This window comes from Nyctereutes procyonoides, unplaced genomic scaffold (assembly GCF_905146905.1).
Source record: "Nyctereutes procyonoides isolate TBG_1078 unplaced genomic scaffold, NYPRO_anot_genome, whole genome shotgun sequence".
NCBI lineage: Eukaryota > Metazoa > Chordata > Mammalia > Carnivora > Canidae > Nyctereutes > Nyctereutes procyonoides.
The window spans coordinates 20,519,240-20,537,720 of NW_026575140.1; the positions used below are offsets into that span (position 1 = coordinate 20,519,240).

At 46.4% G+C, this 18,481-nt stretch overlaps 1 protein-coding gene and 1 long non-coding RNA gene across 3 annotated transcripts; one reads left to right on the forward strand and one right to left on the reverse strand.

Annotated features, from left to right (window-relative positions):
* Positions 1 to 20: 20 nt before the first annotated feature.
* On the reverse strand, positions 21 to 11,707 carry LOC129496733 (uncharacterized). The gene is made up of 8 exons (XR_008661830.1): positions 11,250 to 11,707; positions 10,907 to 11,078; positions 8,680 to 8,880; positions 8,172 to 8,398; positions 8,028 to 8,075; positions 7,337 to 7,537; positions 6,948 to 7,167; positions 21 to 1,878 (listed from the first exon to the last, which is right to left on the reverse strand). It is a non-coding gene; the product is annotated as an uncharacterized LOC129496733 (long non-coding RNA).
* Positions 11,708 to 11,932: 225 nt separating this feature from the next.
* On the forward strand, positions 11,933 to 16,054 carry HSBP1 (heat shock factor binding protein 1). Of its 2 annotated transcripts, none has more exons than XM_055304979.1 (4): positions 11,933 to 12,074; positions 12,413 to 12,479; positions 13,013 to 13,133; positions 14,202 to 14,405. In XM_055304979.1, exons 1-3 carry the CDS (start codon positions 12,030 to 12,032, stop codon positions 13,129 to 13,131), a joined length of 231 nt encoding a protein of 76 aa, XP_055160954.1. In that variant the 5' UTR covers positions 11,933 to 12,029; the 3' UTR covers positions 13,132 to 13,133; positions 14,202 to 14,405. The 2 variants fall into 2 exon arrangements, with proteins under 2 accessions (XP_055160954.1, XP_055160953.1); XM_055304978.1 differs by lacking the exon at positions 14,202 to 14,405 and adding an exon at positions 14,569 to 16,054 and having other exon boundaries at positions 11,934 to 12,074.
* The last annotated feature ends 2,427 nt before the right edge of the window (positions 16,055 to 18,481 follow it).

Below are 18,481 nucleotides of genomic sequence, written 5' to 3' on the forward strand. Positions count from 1 at the left end.
TTTTTCTATCAGATAAAACTAGTGACAGCCTGTGGCTTTTTCTTAGAGCTCGCCACAAACTAGGGTAAGGTAAGTGTCTTAGCATATTTCAATGCAGTTGCTTACTAAAGGTTTTAACCACACGCACACACACGTGTGCACACATGCACACCCACGCTTTCTTATGCAATCTATGTTTGCACCTGTGCTATTCAGTTCACCTTCTGTAGGAAGCAGGAGTTATATGTTGTCTTTATTGTAGTGAAATTATGCAGAAAGAGTTCCATATATTGTATTTGTTTCAATAGTAAGTCTTTTTGGAGCATATAGAATGCAGATTTTTTTTCCATTAAAATAAATGGGTATTGGTGGTTAAAACGGCTGGACAGTAGCTCTTCTCTGATTTCTATGTTGTGTCTAACATTGCCAACACAAGGTCTTGCCTTAGTGCAAGTTCATGGTTTTGACTGGTCATGTGGGGTCTCCTGTACATCTCTTGTTAATTGAGTGAGTCTATAAAGCTAGAAGCACCCTCACAGCTGGGCAATGCACTCGTCTTACCATCATAATGAACAATCAGCATTTTGCAATCAGCTGCAGAGATGATAGACTCAAAGAGGAGCAAGGTCATTCTCAGGTTGATGACCATGTGGCACAAGGTCACAACCATCAGTCCCAGAACATGGATGTATTTCTCTTGAACAAGTCCCATTGCTCAGTCAGGAGATGCTGCATTGTGAACACAACAGTTTGGTTCTCCATAAAGCCACGGAGCAGGCCCAGGGGCAGGGTGGGAGTCTAAGCTTGCAGGCTCACACTCTACAAGATTTCCTCTTCTGGCTTTGTAGGGCACTGCCTTGTACCCTAACCCTGGTGAGTCTCACCTCCCTCTTCCTGCAAGGCAGGGGGGAGAATGCTCACCCCAGAACAGACTGAGGAGCATCCTCAGATGGCCAGGTGGTTGGCAGCCTGGCCCCTAGGCTGGCTAACTAACATCAGAAAGCTTCCCCTCCTCTGTGAACCTAGGGAATCCGCAGGGGGAACCTGGGTGGTCCATTCACTCACGTAAACAGGTGCAAATTTCCTCCTGGTCTCTCAAGCCCGTAAACTCTCTCCGCACTTTGCAAATCCAGCCACTAGCTTAGCATAGCTTAGAACACAGAAAAATAGGAATAAAGTGCATACTTTGTTAGTAGCATATGCCTTAATTTTCCCCTACTTAAGAATGCTCCCTGTCCCCAGAGTTCTCATCAGGGCAGAAATATTGCTATTGTGTAGTTCTTTCTAATCCTTTAAAAAAAAAAAAAAGTGACCAGTTATTTGAAGCCAAAGTGGTAGCGTTTCCTGAATCACAGAATGTTTTCTAACTTGTAGGAACACATTTACATTGTTTCTTGAAAGCAAAAGTAGAATCAAAGCATTATTTCATTATTACGAATAGAGCTTTAGTCCAAATTATTTTTTTAATGTGAACTAAGAGCCAGAAATTGCTTTTCTCAACTGCTGAGCACAAAACTGAGGATTTTATTTCTATTGAGTGAACAGTCAGACCTTCTTCACGATTTTATTTCTACCTCAACCACCTTAGTTGATTAAAAGTTACTTTTTCTCCCCGTTTGACATATGAAAAATGAATTATTTCTGATAACCTGTCTTAACAAAAACATGCAAACATTTGCTAATTTTGAAAAACAGTTACCTTCAATACTGCCAGTTCCTCCAAATGAACGCCATTTCAGGTAGATGTACCTGCTCTGACTCTCAGCCAAATCTGAACATGACATCAAAATAAATCTGGCTAAATTCCATGGTAGGTAGCAAAGAAGACTTTGATTCTTAAGGACCATTTTTAGAGATTGTGAAAACATCCCAGATTTCCAAAATGTGATCCTAAATAACCTGATAAACAGAATAACCATTTACCATCAAATTCTTGAAGCAGATCACATTGCATTTCATCCAAAATAAATACATGGAGTCTTGATATTAAGACGTGGAAACTAAAACATGAGTAACAAGGCTATGTTTGATGCCGGGTTTAGTGCAGCAGAATCTACACACAAGCTCTCCTAGTTGGTTCTGAAGGAAAGTCTACAGCTCTTCTGGGGTGTATGAACAAGGTAAAAAAAAAATGCGTTAATAATGCTAATAATAAGAATGGTTTACATTTGATTGCTTGCTATGTGCCCACAATGTACAAAATCCTTTATGCCTATTAACTCATTGACTTCTTAACCCTATGAGGCAAGGACTCTTCTCCAACTTACCTATAAAGCAAGCGGACACTCAGAAAAATCAAACAGCTTGTCCAAGGTAAGTGGCCTCCAGAATCAGAACCCTCGAGGACTGGCTGCACGGTTCCTGCTGTTTCTACTTTGCTCCCAACCACTTTGCTCCCAACCGTGCAGCAAAACCAAACAAAAGGTCTTCCGCAGACCAGAAAACCCTAGTTTAAACCCTTGATTAGCAGGACTATCTACCCAAACTGAGTAAACAGACCTTCTACTATTTCTTAGTCCTAAGAGCTGTCAAAAACCATTAAGACCACTCTCAATTCATACAAAACATTAGGAGTGTCTTCTGCACAAGATAATCTTCAGTATTTCCTCCCTTCCCTCCCAGGGCTTGGCTGCAGGTACCTGAGGGACTCCTCCCAGACTAATTAGACATCTCAGCCATGTGAAAGTACACTCAAGTCCTCCCAAGTACCCAGTCACAGCCAAACCAACCAAGGGGAGGGAAAGCAGAGGGAGATGTAGTGGGGGGCATTCAGAAGCTTGCCCTGGGCTCAGCTACAGACAAACTAAATGATCTCCAAGCACTTCTGAGTTTGTTTTTTTAAGATTTTATTTATATGTGCGAGAGAGAGAGCACAAGCAGGGGGGCTGTGAGAGGGAGAAGCAGGCTCCCTCCTGAGCAGGGCATCCGATGTGGGGCTCCATCCTAGGACCCCAGGTTCATGACCTGGGCCAAAGGCAGATGCTTCACCAACTGAGCCACACAGGTGCCCGCACTCATGAGTTTTTTTAATGTAAGACCTTAACCTGTTCATGTGAAGTATTCTTAAGCAAGAATCAATGGATAAATCATACCACGAACAAGGTGAGTGTTGAGAAAGATGGGCTACCTTCGGTGTCTAACCACTAAGAAATGATAATCAGTGCCTGAAGCCTGGGTGGCCCAGTCTGTGAAGCGTCTGCCTTCAGCTTAGGTCATGATCTCAGGGTCCTGGGATCAAGCCCCGAGTCAGGCTCCCTGCTCAGCAGGGAGTCTGCTTCTCCCTCTCCCCGAGCTTGTGCTCTCTCTTTCTCTCTCTCTCAAATAAATAATCTCTAAACAACAACAACAAAAAAAAAGAAGTGATAAATCATCACTATCTCCATCATCATCAGTTATCTAGCTACACTTCTCAAGAAGATGATACATCCCATCTTCTCTACTTATCTGGCTGTTGAGATTTGGAACTTCTCATAATCTGGTGGTAAGATGCTTTCATAATTGTTCATCTGAAGCAGCTAACAGTTCTTTTGTTGTGTCAAATGTGTCACCTTGATCGTATTTCCTATCACTGATGGATTAGTCGACTACTGAAAAAATTCTGGGGCACCTGGGGTGACTCAGTGATTGAGCGTCTGCCTTTGGCTCAGGTCAGGGTCCCATGGTCTCGGGATCAAGTCCTGCAAAGAGCCTGCTTCTCCCTCTGCCTGTGTCTCTGCCTCTTTCTCTGTGTCTCTAATGAATAAATAAATAAAATCTTTTTTAAAATTCTGTAGTTTTGACCTTTCTTATACAAAAGCATATACAAAATATGTAGAAAGAGAAGAAAATGGTGGCATTGAACATGTGTTCGGATAAGAACTTTAACTGCATAAACTAAACAGAAGTAATTTAGATATTCATTAAATTTAGTGAACAGAAAAGCCTCTTCCTATCACTCATGCAACATCACTATCATAACATTAATCATTGGAGGGTTGCTGAGCTTGATCAGTCTTTGAACCACTTTGTTTGGCTTCCAAGTGCCAGCTGGTTGGTAGGGATATGGTGAAAAGCAACGGGTATAGTAAGACCACAGAAATTCCACCATGAAGCTATGAAGCCTTTGAGAGACTGGCTCATAGAAGCACTGTAAGTATATGCTGAAAATTTCCATTTTCTGCTACTTTTTTAAAAGCTTTTCCTTTTGAAAGCAATAAAGTCATTCTTTATCTATAATATACATAGATTCGGGTTATTAAAGAACTGAAAGTGAAGGCTATATGAAAAATAGTATGTGTGGTCATGCACACATCAATGCTGTCTGGTGGTAAATATTATTTATCCCCCAAGATAAAATTTTTCAAAAATTTTAAATAGATATTTTTCATAAACACTCAAAAGGGATAAAAGTTGAACATTTTAAAATATTTAATTCTATTATGGATGCAGTTTCTTTGGGCCCTAGTTGCTGAATTGGCTACAGGTGCTGAGCTACAAATTAACATTTGATTTACCATGTAGTTGTAAAGAAACTTGTAACTTATTTGTGAAATATTTAAATAAAGGTTATCTGGGATTTGTAATGTGTATACTTGGTCTTAGACTGTCTTTAGTACTGTTTCAACACAGTGATAGAGCAAAGGGATATTTCTTTCGATGGTGCTCTGGTTGGCCTATAATGTTGAAAGACCAAGACTAAAACCAAGTGCTACCTGGTGGATAATTAACTCTTCCACTGCTTCCTTCATAAGTCAGAGCCCTCTGATTTGAAAGAAACAGATAGATGATTGATAGAGAGAAAGAGAGATGATAGACGATTGATGGATAGATAAATGAAGATGATGATGAAGATAGAGGATAGATAATTGATAGAGAGGCAGATGATAGGTAGATAGATGATTAACAGATGATAGATGATAGAAGATAGAATGATAGATGATAGGTAGATAGATGATTAGATAGATAGATAGATAGATAGATAGATAGATAGAAGATACACAGATGGTTGATGATAGGTAGATAGATGATAGGATAATAGATTAGATAGACATGGTAGGTAGGTAGCTAGGTGGATGATAAGTACATACAATAAATAGATAGAGATAGAGATGGACATAGATAAGAGAGATTGAGAGTGAAATGGATAGAAACAAACCAGACAGGTAGGTAAACACACAGAAATAGAAAGCAAGATTACTTTAGGGAGGTCCTTAACCAAGGAGAGGTAAGGTGCTAATAGTTAATAAATGCCTCCCACGGACGAGATACTTTACATACATACATATGTATGTATACACATAATGCCTAATTTATATGAAATATAGTTATGCATTAGACCCGTCATGTATATAATTCTTGGAATATTGAAATAGGCCGTATCTCTACCGTACAGATGGGGAAACGAGGCTCACAAGTTAAAACCATCTCCCACTAGGCCTCGCCCAGGAAGTGGTGTACGTGACTCCAACACCAGCACTTTTCCACTCTACCCTAAGACAGCACCACCCACCCATCACCCAGAATAAACCACCCAGGTTGAACCCTCTTGCATACAACACACGAAATTGACGGTGACAAGACAATCTGACACTAGCGGATAAGTGAAACAGAAGAAAACCAAACTTGCAAGTCAGTCCTCTGAAACATTTCCTTCCTCCCTGGGCATCTGCCTCCAGGAAATTGCTAGTTTGGGTAAATAAATAGGAAACTGATTCCTTGGCAGCCAATCATGGAGACGCTAATTTGGAAAATTCCCACAAATGAGCATGAGAAACGTAAACCCACACTTCAAACCAAAAGCAAAACAAGTCAAGATGGATTGGGACACTGCTGATCGCACCATTCTTCTCCATAAAAGCAATTTTCTGTTCTTTTGTAAACACAGCCTCAAAGAGACCTTCCCCTGCTCTGGCACACAAGACAAAGGATCCGGGGATGCTACCCAGTGTAGATGCCAGAGATAACAACAAAACTTGCTTTTCACATGGGAATCCAAGCCAGGACGATGGGGACCAGGATGTAGGCATTTCTAAATTAAGCGTGCCAGAACTAGACGCCTCTCTCTGAAACAGAGCCCTACCTTTGCTCCTCAGCAAAGGTGGATTCCGAAGACCCTGCCCTGTCCCTCCCTGTGCCTCCTGGACCGTGTCTTCCCTCCAGAGGGGGACTGGAAGGAATCCTGGAATGCTTCTTCTATACAAAAAAAAAAAAAAAAAATAGGTCTCTGGCACCTGCAGGAAATGCCCAACTATCCTTCTGGAGACTGATCCGCAAGGAAAAGTGACCTGTTACAGTAGCGCAGGAACATTTCCTTACGCTTCCCCTTCTCAAAGTACGTAATGACGGCCAATTTCAAAGCAAGCACCACCTCTTTACCCTCTGCCTCCCTGTCTTCTCTTAGGCCAAAATTTTCTAATCTTTAACCCCATCAGAACATCATCTTCATTACTCAAATGATGTCCCTCTACTCCTTCTCCAAATCCCGCCATCTCAGTGCATCCGTATTGCCAATCACTATAGTTTTAAACTATAAAATTTTAAATGTATAATTTTTGCTTAAGTGAATGCATTTTAAAAGAAAATTGTACATTACTACCATGAATGAAAAGCCAGTATCACTTGGCATATACTAAAGTAATAATCTAAATAAATACAAAGCAAGGGACGCTTGGGTGGCGCAGTGGTTGAGCATCTCCCTTCGGCTCAGAGCATGATCCCCACATCCTGGGATCCAGGACCACATCGGGCTCCCCACAGGAAGCCTGTTTCTCCCTCTGCCTGTGTCTCTGCCTCTCTCTGTGTCTCTCATGAATAAATAAATAAAATCTTAAAAAAAAAAAACACACAAAGCAAAATGGCATAACAGGAAGGTCCAGTCCTTATAAGCCCCGCCTCACCATCCCTGGCCCAGAAACACCAATTTTAACAACCACCCACAGATGAGAACATGTTTTGGGGAGCCCAGAAACATGCCTGAAATGTTCTAGTACCTCAGTGGAGCAAAAAAGCCAGAGGATAATGCACTGAAGAGGTAAGAGGAGTATCACCTCACTCCTCCCTCAGGGCAGCACAGCTCAGAGCCAAGAGAGATCTCCCAGGCCACAGCTTCTTCTCTGCCCCTAGATACTTGCTTCCCAGGTTTTGCAGGATATTGCCCATTTGTGTCTTGTCCTGCCAGGAACAGCAGGGGGATCAGCACAGCTGAACAGTCTGGAACAGAAAAGAGCTCATAGCACCAACTGATCTTAGCAACTGGCCACAGATCCTACTGCCTGGATGTACAGTCTCCATTGACAGTCCTGCTCACAGGGGGAGGGCACTCCAAAAATTAAAAATGGAACTAATATGTTATCTAGCAGTCCCACTTCTGGGTACTTACCCAAAGAAATTGAAATCAAGATCTTGGAGAGATCATTGCACTCCCGTGTTCATGGCAACACTCTTCACAAACAGCCTCGGGGTGGAAACAACTGAAATGTCCATTGAGGATGAGAAGATAAGTACAAGGGACTATGATTCAGCCTTTTAGAAGAAAGAAATCCTGCCATGTGTGACAACAGGAACCGTGGAGGGCTTTATGCTGAATAAAAGAAGCCAGATGCAGAAAGACAAATAATATGATCTCACTTACATGTGGAATCTCAAATTGTCCAATTCATAGATGCAGAGAGCAGAATGGTGGTTGTCAGGACTGGGGGTGAGGGAAATGGGGAGATGTTGGTCAGAGGGTACCAAGTTTCAGATACACAGAAGACCCTCTACACAGAACAGCGTCTATCACTGATGATACTGGATTATATACTTAAAATTTGCTGATCTTATGTTTAATGTTCTTACCACAGAAATAAGAATCATTCGTAATAGTAACGGGGGCAGGAGGACACCTAGGGAGGTGATGGGTATGTTTATGAGCTTGATGGTGATGGTTTCATGGGCATAGTATTCTCATCACCAAACTCGCTGAGCTGAATACATTAAACATGTACAGCTCTTTATGTCACTCATACCTCAATAAAGTGGTTTTTAAAAATAATAAAAATAAATACAATGAAAACTCAAAGAGTGATTACCTTTTAGCTGGACAATATGTCCACCTAAGATCTGGGCAAGAGGCTGCCCTGTGTTAAAAGAAGAGATGAACAGGATGAGCAAGGACTTCAAGTCAGTAGGACCCAGCAGAGAGAGTACACCTGCCACAAAGAATGAAGAACCACCTGCTATGTGAGTCTTGTGACACCACATCCTCAGACCATCCAGAATGACTTCAATACCTTTGGAGAGAAACAAAACAAGCCAGGGCACCTGAGTGGCTCACTGGTTGAGTGTCTGCCTTTGGCTCAGGTCGTGATCCCCAGGTCCTGGGATCCAGTCCCGCATCGGGACTTCTCCCTCTGCCTGTGTCTCTGCTTGTCTCTCTGTGTCTCTAACAAATAAATAAAATCTGAAAGAAAGAACAAAAGGAAAGAAAGAAAGAAAGAAAGAAAGAAAGAAAGAAAGAAAGAAAGAGAAAAAAGAAGATAAAACAAGTTAAACTGCATGAATAGAAGGTCACAGATCCAGTAACTGAAGGCAACATGTCCTTCTCTTCCTAGAACCAAACCTAGCTATTGAGTGATAGCACAGAACCGCACATGGTCAACTTATTGGAGTGCTTTTGTTTTCTATTTATTTTTGGTGTTGTTGGGTTGTTGTGTTTTGTTTTGTTTTACCACTTTTATATACCTGGAGGAAGGAGTCCATGGAAGGGGCAGGTACGTGGAGGAGGCACATTCCTGGCATGGGTTGATGGGTCCAGGGTCCAGCCTCATCCAGGAGGCAGGACACTCTGCCCATCTCCAGGCAGAAAGGACCAGAGACATGCAGGTGCAGATACTTATGGAGACATGGAGGGCAGGACATAGGTGATACTAGTCTCTACCGTCCCTGCAAAACAGAATATAAGGTCATCCTCTGAGACAGAAGGGATGAAACACTGGGTTTGGAGAGCCCAGAGAGGTGTGGACCGTCCATGAAAGGCTGGGGGCTGGAGCATGGCTGGCACTGAGGCAGGTGGCTGCTCCTGGGCAGTGTCACCCTGATACCAGGGAGAAAGGCAGAGCAGGTAAATGGCAGCTCTGACCAGTGTCCACCTAATGCAGGTGCAGCCAGGGAAAAAGACAAGCTACACGTTCTCCAAGGGCTGAAGTGACCACTTCTTCTCTGCTTACAGGGCACACACAGCCTCTCACTGTCCCTCGGCCACCCCTGCACGGCGACACATCCCTCAGTGCAGGCCTGGCGAGGGAGGGGTGCCCAGACAGCCCAGCTAGAACCAAAGAGACAGTATGAAAGTATCACATTAGCTCACGTAAAACCAAACCATCCTGAAAGGGGCAAAGGGAATTACTTCAGTTACACAAGTAACCTAGAAAGATCTTTTTAAAAAAAAAAAAAAATGCTAAGGTTTAAAACAAGGGTTATTCAACACCGAAATTTTAAAGGTTAATTGCTAGTGCCTTACACATAATTCAATAGTTTTGCTAATGGAACAATATTCAGTTAGGTTCAGTGTGTCAACCCCTACAAAGTAAGTATATCAGCCATGACTATAAATTAGTGAAATTTTTGTGTAAAGCAGCTATTTAAAAGACCTTGGTCTCCACACAGGAAAAGCATGCTGTCTTTCTGCAAAAAAAACAAAAACAAGAAATGCTCCATGTCAGGTGTGCTTGTTGCATATGTAAAAACCGTTCAATCAGCATGAAAAGGACTCAGGGCGCCTGGGTGGCTCAGTGGTTGAGCAACTGCCTCTGGCTGAGATCGTGATCCCAGGGTCCTGGGATAGAGTCCTGCATCAGGATCCCAGCCAGGAGTCTGCTTCTCCGTCTGCCTAAGTCTCTGCCTCTCTCTGTGTGTCTCTCATGAATAAAATCTTTAAAAAAAAAAAAAAAAAAGGATAAGAAGGATTCAAGTGTCCTGCCACACACACACACACACACAAACACATACATTAAAACAAACAAAACTACAGGTCCTAGTGCTAATTCATGTTCTGTGTTGTTCGCAGCCATAAGCCAGATCTGGCTACAAATCCAGGGGAATGGGAATCCGGATTCTGTGCAGAGTATAGGAGCCTCAGTGATTGAGGCAAGAAGCAGGAACACCTGAAATTCTATCCACCCTCGCCTACTCATGAGCTAAATCATCCTGGAGCTTTAGGTAAATACTTAATAAAATACCCGGCAGCCCAGGTGGCTCAGCGGTTTAGTGCCGCCTTCAGCCCAGGATGTGATCCTGGAGACCTGGGATCGAGTCCCATGTCGGGCTCCCTGCATGGAGCCTGCTTCTCCCTCTGCCTGTCTCTCTCTATCTCTATCTCTCTCTCTGTTTCTCTCATGAATAAATAAAGAAAATATTTTAAAAAAATAAAATACCAAGTATGATACCGATTTCAAGTGGTATTACTTTACCAACTGCTTTGGGTTGAGTTGAGTCCCCCCCAAAAAAAAGACATGTTGGAACCAGCCCCCTAGTACCTCAGAACATAACTTATTTGGAAACAGAGTCTCTGCAGATATAAAAACCTAAGAGGAGGTCATACGGGAGTAGGGTCGGTCCCAAATCCAACATGACTGGTGACCTTATAGAGACAGAGATATACACACGGGGCGAAGGCCACATGAAGACAGAGGCAGAGGTGGGCGGAATGCATCTGCGAGCTAAGGACACCAAGATTTGCCAGCAGCCATCAGAGCTAGGAGAAAGGCACGGAACAAATTGTGCCTCAAGCCCCGATGGCACCTTGATTCCAGACTCCTGGTCTCCAGAACTGTGGGAATATAAATGCCTATTGTTTTAAGCCACCCAGTTTGTGGTACTCTGTCGCAGCTGCCCCAGGAAACTAATGCCCGTGTCAATATATACGGAGGAAAATTCCCAAGAAATGCCCCAATCGAAAATAAATTCATACCTGAAGACTGAGTCAACAGAATTCTATGCAGCGTCTGTAGATTCTTCTAAAGCTACTGGTTCTCCACTGAGGATGACGACCCCTCCCCCCAATTCGTGCAGACAGTGGGCAGTATCTAGAGATCTTTTTGGTTGTCACACTGCATGGGGGGTCAGGGGGGTGCTACTGGCACCTGGTGGGAAGAAGTGAGAGAAGCTGCTCAGCATCACACTACAATGTGCTGGGCACAGTGCACCCCCCACCAGCAGCACCCCTCCTTAAACACCTAAGTCCACTCTCTGGACCCTGCTGCTGACCTCCCCTTGCCCAAACCAGAAACCTTCCCCACTGCACACCCCCGCACCTCGAACCTCGCGTTGCATGAAAGAAGCCGGCGGGCGCTCGGAGGCGCTCATTCCATTTACACCAAGTGGAAACACAGCAAAACAAACGATTGTGTTAAAACCGAGGACATGGTGGCCCCGGTGGGTGGGCTCCCCTGGAGGCTGGGGGTGATTCTTGACCTGGAGAGTTGGCTAACACCAGCTTAGGTGGACTTAGGATGTCTACACCACCCAGGCATATGCTACACTTAAACCAAAAGTTAAAAACCACCTGCCCCCTGCGCCGGCACCTCCACGGACGTCGTGGGATCAGGGCCGTGACCGGACCTGCAGCCGGGCAGCGGGGCACGCGGGGCGCGCGCCTGTCACACGGGGCCTCGGGGTCCCCTCCGGGGACCCGACCCCCTGCTCCCTCCCCCGGGTTGGCGGGGCTCTGCTGGAGCACAGGACGGCGCAGGCCAGGCCTCCGGCCGCTCCAGCCGACCCCGCAGCAGGGCGGGGTCCCTCTGTTCTCCGCCCCGGCTCGGTGAGGGGCGGGGCGGGGCCCAGGGGGCGGGGCCTCCAGGGGGCGGGGCCAGGCCGAGCGAGAGAGTGGGGGCGGGACCTCGCGCGGAACGGAAACGCGAGAGCACAGGCCCTTCCGGCGTGGGCCGCGAACTACGACTCCCACAGCACCCTGCGGTCCCGCGGCTGGCCTCCGTCGCCGCGAGAGGAGGCCGCTGGGGGGCGGGGCGTGCGCTCGGACGAACGGAAGTGCAGGTGACGGTTGAGCCTTCGCCGCCAAGCTGGGAACCGGGGAGATGGCCGAGACGGACCCCAAGACCGTGCAGGATCTCACCTCGGTGGTAAGGGACGGCTGTGGGGCCCGAGGCGCGCTGTCGGCGGCCGCGACGGCCCGCGTGTCCGGAGGCGCCGCGGGCCCAGCCTGCAGCCCCGGCCGCGCTCGCCCGACCCGGGTCGCCGCCGCCGCCCGCGCGCCCAGCGCACACCCGAGCGAGCCGTGGGTCGCGGCCGCCGCGACGGGAGGGGGCCTCGCCGGGGGCCCGGGGCGGGGGGGCGCGGGGGGGCGCGGGGGCCCGGGGCGGGGGGGGCGGGGGGGCGACCCCAGCTGGACGCCGCCCCGTCCCGCGCGAGGGCCCCGCGCGAGCGCCAGGTGCTCCGTGTCCCCGTCTCCCCGTCTCAGGTGCAGACGCTCCTGCAGCAGATGCAAGACAAATTTCAGACCATGTCCGACCAGATCATTGGAAGAAATATCCTTTGTATGTGTGTGTGGTCAGCCTCTGCGGGCCCTTGGCACCTGTGGCCCGGGCAGCGGTGTTGATAGGTGGCTTGCAGGCCAGCTGCAGGCAGCCGTGGGCCACGTACAAGTATTATTATTATTATCATCATCATCATCATCATTATTGTAACGGAGCCTGGGTGTGGTGCTCTGACGGTTCTGTGCCAGGAGCCGAGGGCCCCCCGAGCTGGCCCCCTGGCCCCCAGACGCCTCCAGTCTGCCGGCCGTGACCCCTGGTGTGACCGCGGGCCGTGAGCTGCGCCTGGGTGCGGATCTCCGCTCCGGGCCCCGCCGCCACCTGATGAAGAAGTTGTAGGGACGGCAGCTTAGGAAAGTGGAAGAGCTCGTCCAGGGCCCAGGACCGGTAAAGGGCCCCGGACTCCTTCACCGCCAGAATGCAGCCGCACTCCAAGGGAAGCCCAGTTTCGCTGAGACGGTTGTGTCCCCAGCTCGGGAGGGAAAGGATGAGCAATGGCAGGTGTATGTGGCCTTTAACTTCTCCACTTGATGACATGAGCAGTCGCATTGACGACCTGGAGAAAAACATTGCAGACCTCATGACCCAGGCTGGGGTGGAAGAGCTGGAGGGGGAGAACAAGATCCCTGCCACACCGAAGAGCTGAAGGTGAGGGGTCGGCTGTCCCCGTCCGGGGCGTGCCACTGCAGTTAAGGAGGCCGGTGTCCTCTCCATCAGCCCCCAGCCGGGGTCCCAGCAGGCGTCTCTCTGATTCTCCTGGCCTTTATTAAGTGGACCTATGTCCTTAGTAGTTAAGATGACTGGTTAACAGGCAGTCACTGAGTTTATATCATTGCAGGCAAGTACCAAGAAATGTGTTTTGTTGGCCTGAGAATTCTTACCACTGGCAGATTTATTTGTTTGTTTGTTTGTTTGTTTATTTTTTGTGACCAAAACCCCATATTGCCACCTTCAACTTCATAAGTGCCTTGAGTTCTGGGTTCTCCTGGGAACTCCCCCTGCGCTAGATAAATGACAGGACAACGCCTGATTATGACTCGAATGGATGAAGTTAGGCCGCAGTGAGCCTGGGGGGCTCAGTCAGTTCAGCATCTACCTTGTCAGGTCATGATCTCAGGCTCCTAGGATCGAGCCCCACATCTGACTCCCTGCTCATGGGGAGTCGGCTTCGCCCTCTCGCTCTGCCACTCTCTGTCCCTCAAGTAAATAAATCTTAATTTCCACTACATAGTTCCCAATATCTGATGAAAGACAGATAATCAACAATAGCCACGTAGCGAGACAGCAAGATGTTGTGGGGCTCCGTAGTCTCCCCATGGTAGGTTTCTTCCTTATAAGCCTCTTCAGGAGCATGGTGGTTACCTCGCCGCAACCCAGAACTAATTTTGAAACTACCGTTTCTCTCATCCCATTTTTAGCATTTTAATTCCCTATAAAAACAAAGTTTACTGAGAATTTTTAGACCACTCTAGTACCAAGCAGAACATACAGTAAAAGGCACCAAATTCCTTTTTCAAAAGTTCTGGGCATGTCCTGGCTGAACCAGATTAGAAGTAGCTGTGGCATACAGGGCACTTTGAAGTCCAAGAAGAGACAGACTTGGGAGCGAAAAGACTTGGAAATTCACTCACTGTCATTTTAACGAGATTGGGTTGACTCGCTGTGTGAGTAAATCACACACTTGTTCTGTGTGGGTTCTCCTCTTTATTCCTGTAGAGAGATGATATGGAAAATGTCCTGCCAGCCTTAGAAGCTTCTCTGGGTCTCCTACCACCACATGGCGGTCAAAAGTCCCGTCAAGTGAGTGAGAACATCTATGGAGAACTGCAGGATGGAGACTTTTCGAGTGACAGGGGTGATCAAGAGGAAGAGTTGCTGGGAATGGATTCAGAAGTTTTCAAATAAAGATTTCCAATTAAATCTGTTGTGATATCTTTGCTGGGGCATCGTGCAAAGGAAGTACATCATACGTCTAGTTCAGTAGAGGATTCTGGAAAGCTTTGTACCATTTGACAGTGGTACATGTCCATCTTCTCTGTCCTGGTGGGAGCATAATGTGTTGATGGTTTTTCTTTTCCAACAGGCAGCTAATTCACACTGAAGTCCGGAACAGCATTTTTACAAGCCGACAGAAGACCGAATGGCTTTCTGAAGCAACTGCTATGTGTAGACAGATTTTCTATTCTGAAGTGTGCGTTCTTCTTACAACATAACTGTATAGTTAGTCTATATAGAGTGATCCTCTCCCCTAGTTTCTTGAACATGGTAATTCCACATCTTGGATCTTGGTCAGTCGTGCTGTTAAATATTAAACACTAAAACTTTGGCGGTTCCTGCATAAAATTGTCAAATTTTTTAGTGTATTTTTGTGAAGTCATTGTTTTCTATCATTCCTTTTGTAGTAGTTACTGTTTGATGAAAGTTGCTGTGTAATTTTTTATAGACATCTGGTAGACTCTTCAGTTATAATTAGATTTTGTGAAGTAAGACATTTGGCAAGTTGAGGGTTCTTTAATTCTCAGCACAGAGTGTTGAGCCAACACCAAATAGCATGTTGGTGATGCTTTTCAAATGGTTAAAAACATTTAAAAATTGGTGATTGAGAAATCTCTGGCACTACCCTGTTGCCAAAACTGAACACTGACCTGCAGGGTCATATCCCAAGTCCCTGAGGCCAGAGGCTAAAACACTGACGAGGAACCACTGCCATTCCTGTGTGTTCCGATGTTAAATGCAGAAAGTGACAGGACCGCCACTGTAACCAAGGCGCTCGTTAGTTAGAGTTTTGCATGAGATTTGAGTACTTGAGTAGGCCCCTGTGCTGTTCACCTACAGTCGTCACCATAGAAAATCTGGCAGGATTTTACACCCCAGTTTGCTGTCTTGTCTGGGAGCCACCGCTCAGGAAAAGGGAACAGAACAGGAAAACAGACCGTGTGAAGTCCGTGCCAGTTGCTGGGCTAGAAAATGCTAAATGACGTGTAATAGGCTCAAGTTTTTAAGATTTCTTTAAATGATTTCTTACCTAAATTCTTACAGAATAATGTTTTATTATTGATTATAGAAGATAGGAATAATAACTCTTGCCACTCCAAAAAGCATTGCTGCCCAGAGCGCTAAGGCCAGAAGCCAGGCGTCCCATGCAACTGCCACAGCAAAGTGACTTGGTCTGCAAAAAATGGGAAAAGTTCAGGAATGGTACAGTGCTGCTTAGAAGGAAGCCCTGAATGAACACAGTGTGAGTTTTTTAAAGTTTCCTATATCACCAGTTGTGTTTGTATTGCAAATATATAATAATATTAAGAAATTATTTGTCTTATTTATAAATTACATAGGTAACACAAAGTAGTAGTGGTTTGGCACTGTTAATCGACCTGCTGGGTCCAGCCTGGAGGGTGAGCCCCGCGTGCGTGCGGGAGGCTCTCAAGCCTAGTATGGGGCACGAGGCAGTGACCTGGCCACTTGCTGTCGGGATTTAGGTAGATGTTGTCTTCCTTAAGTAACAGATTTCAGAGGCAAGCTCCCCTGACCAGAAATATCTGCCGTGAATAAAGGTGCCTGAAATCCTGCTACGGATGCTTCCTTTCTGTCAACAATGATTTGTTTGGTTTTCCACGTTTTCAGATTAAAATGGACATACCATTTTAGATTATGGGCTAAAACCTCTGAAAGGATTAGGTACACATTGCCGAAGGCCGGAAGGGGAAGCGGAGAGGTTTGGGGGGTGTGGTGCTGCGTGAGAGGGGAACCTGGGCCGGCGGGGAGCCTGGTGGGGGGAGCAGGGAGCCGGAGTGGGCCGTGGACTGCCTCTACCCTCCCAGGAGACCTGGGCTTTCCCACATCCAGGGGACAGGCCTTTCCCAGGTACGTTCCCAGGATGCTCATCCTTGGAGAATCACTAGCACAGAAGGGTTTATGGTCACTTGGGTTTAGCAGACTTGCCTCCTCCTAGATTCACTTCATGAAAATCCACAGTGCAAATTAGCATATTAAAGGCTCTGAGGTCCCAGAGCAGAGAAATGTGATTTAACTTCTTCACCTGCCAGTTGCCAAGTTATTTGACCAAGAATCTTTTTTTATACTCAGCACCTAATTAACATTTCATTGAACTAGCTTGCTGTAAAATCCACACGGGGAGATAGCAGTTAAAGTCATCCAATAAATAGCTTTGGATTCAGCTTATAACCGCCTGTGTTGCCAAGTCCTCACCTGACCTGTGCTCCAGGCCTCTGGGCAGAGCCGCCTTTAGCCTGATGGGCAAGTGCTCTGCGACCCTGGTGAGGCCTTCACGTTTGTGCCAGAAGATGGCTTTCCTCAACTTGGAAGTGAGAAGCTCGAGGCCGGCTCAGGCACACAGCCCCGTGCGCCGCTGTGAGCAGGTGCTTGCCACTACAGCCCTCTGGGGTCTCAGCCTTTGGGGCTCCCAGCCCCTCCTGGGACCGCCGCCTTGGCCGGCTGACACCTGCTCTTGCGGGCTCATGGCCCCAGGGGGTGTCCACCACTTCCCGGCCTAGGCGGGGGCTGCACAGGGAAGTACAAATCCCTTTTATCCTCCCAACTGATTTTTGTTCCTTCAGAGGCCATGAAGATCCTACTCAGGGCTGATGAGTATAACCAGCATGGAGGTGCCTCCACCAAGCCAAGTGCTTCCGTTTGATTAATGCCCTCAGCTCCCCAATCCAGAGGCCCCATCAGCTTCCACCCTGGGCGCCCTGCCTCCTTCAAGCCACAGAGTTTTAAAACACTTTTATCTCATGCTCTTAGTTTTATTTTTATACTGTTTCGTTTCTAGCAAAGTACCATCGTGTGTGACTATCAGAATAAACATTCAGTATTTCGAGTAATTAAAGCTTAATTCATCTCTCTAAGTTGTTGGGATCCTAACTGCACTTGGCAGTATTGCTAAGAAGGTAGAGTCCTCCCAACAATCCATCTCAAATGAACCTTTTAAACATCCTGTTTGTAAATTGAAGGTTTCCCATAAGGATAATTATGTTCCTCTTAGCTTTTTCTTTTCTTTCTTTTTTTTTTTTGTATTCTATAGCATATATATTTTTTAATCAGATTTAAATGGAGGAATTGTCACTATCTGTTGTCAGATCTAACCCTGAAAATTAACTGGCGACAGGTGACAGTCTAGCTAGCACTTACTGGGAGTGTTTGCTATAAAACGCTGCACTGGGCTAAGTATTTTGTTTACATCATTTGATCCTCAAGACAAGTTTGAGTTAGGTTTTTAATCTGATGAGTCCTTGTTTAAACAGAAGGAAGCCATCGGTGAGTGGCAGTGAGGTCACACGGCTGAAGGCAGGGACCCTGGACTCCCCACAGCTATCCCAGTGGCTGAGCCCACACTCACAGCAGTGTTTCGTCTGCCTCCTCCCAAGAGCTGAGGCCTCCAAATGTTTATGACCACATGCTCTGGGCACCATCAACTTGAAATTCAGTTTTCAGTTAAACATCATATAAATAATAAACATGCTTGAATTTTTGTTCAATATTAAAACTATACAGAGCTTGGAGAAAACATGTACTCTGGGACAAGCATCTTTTTTGTGTTCTCCTAGACACAAATAACTCAGAAGTCCAGTTGAGTCTTTCAAATGTTTGCCTTAATAGAACCACGGAGAATGCTAACCTCTGGTTCTCAAATTTGTTTCCTTGCTCACACCCCATCGTTTCTCAAGCACAGAAATTCTCCCTGAGATGCACCTTGGGGAAGAAAGAACCCCTCCCACAGTGACCTATCTCCTCACCATCTCATCAGATCACTTGGTTCAACACACACACACACACACACACACACACACACACGAGTACAGAAGTCTTAAAAAGGTACCCATGCAGCCATCACCTGGAATCTTCATCTTCCATCAATACTGTTAAATGTCGGGATCCCTGGGTGGCGCAGCGGTTTGGTGCCTGCCTTTGGCCCAGGGCGCGATCCTGGAGACCCGGGATCGAATCCCACGTCGGGCTCCCGGTGCATGGAGCCT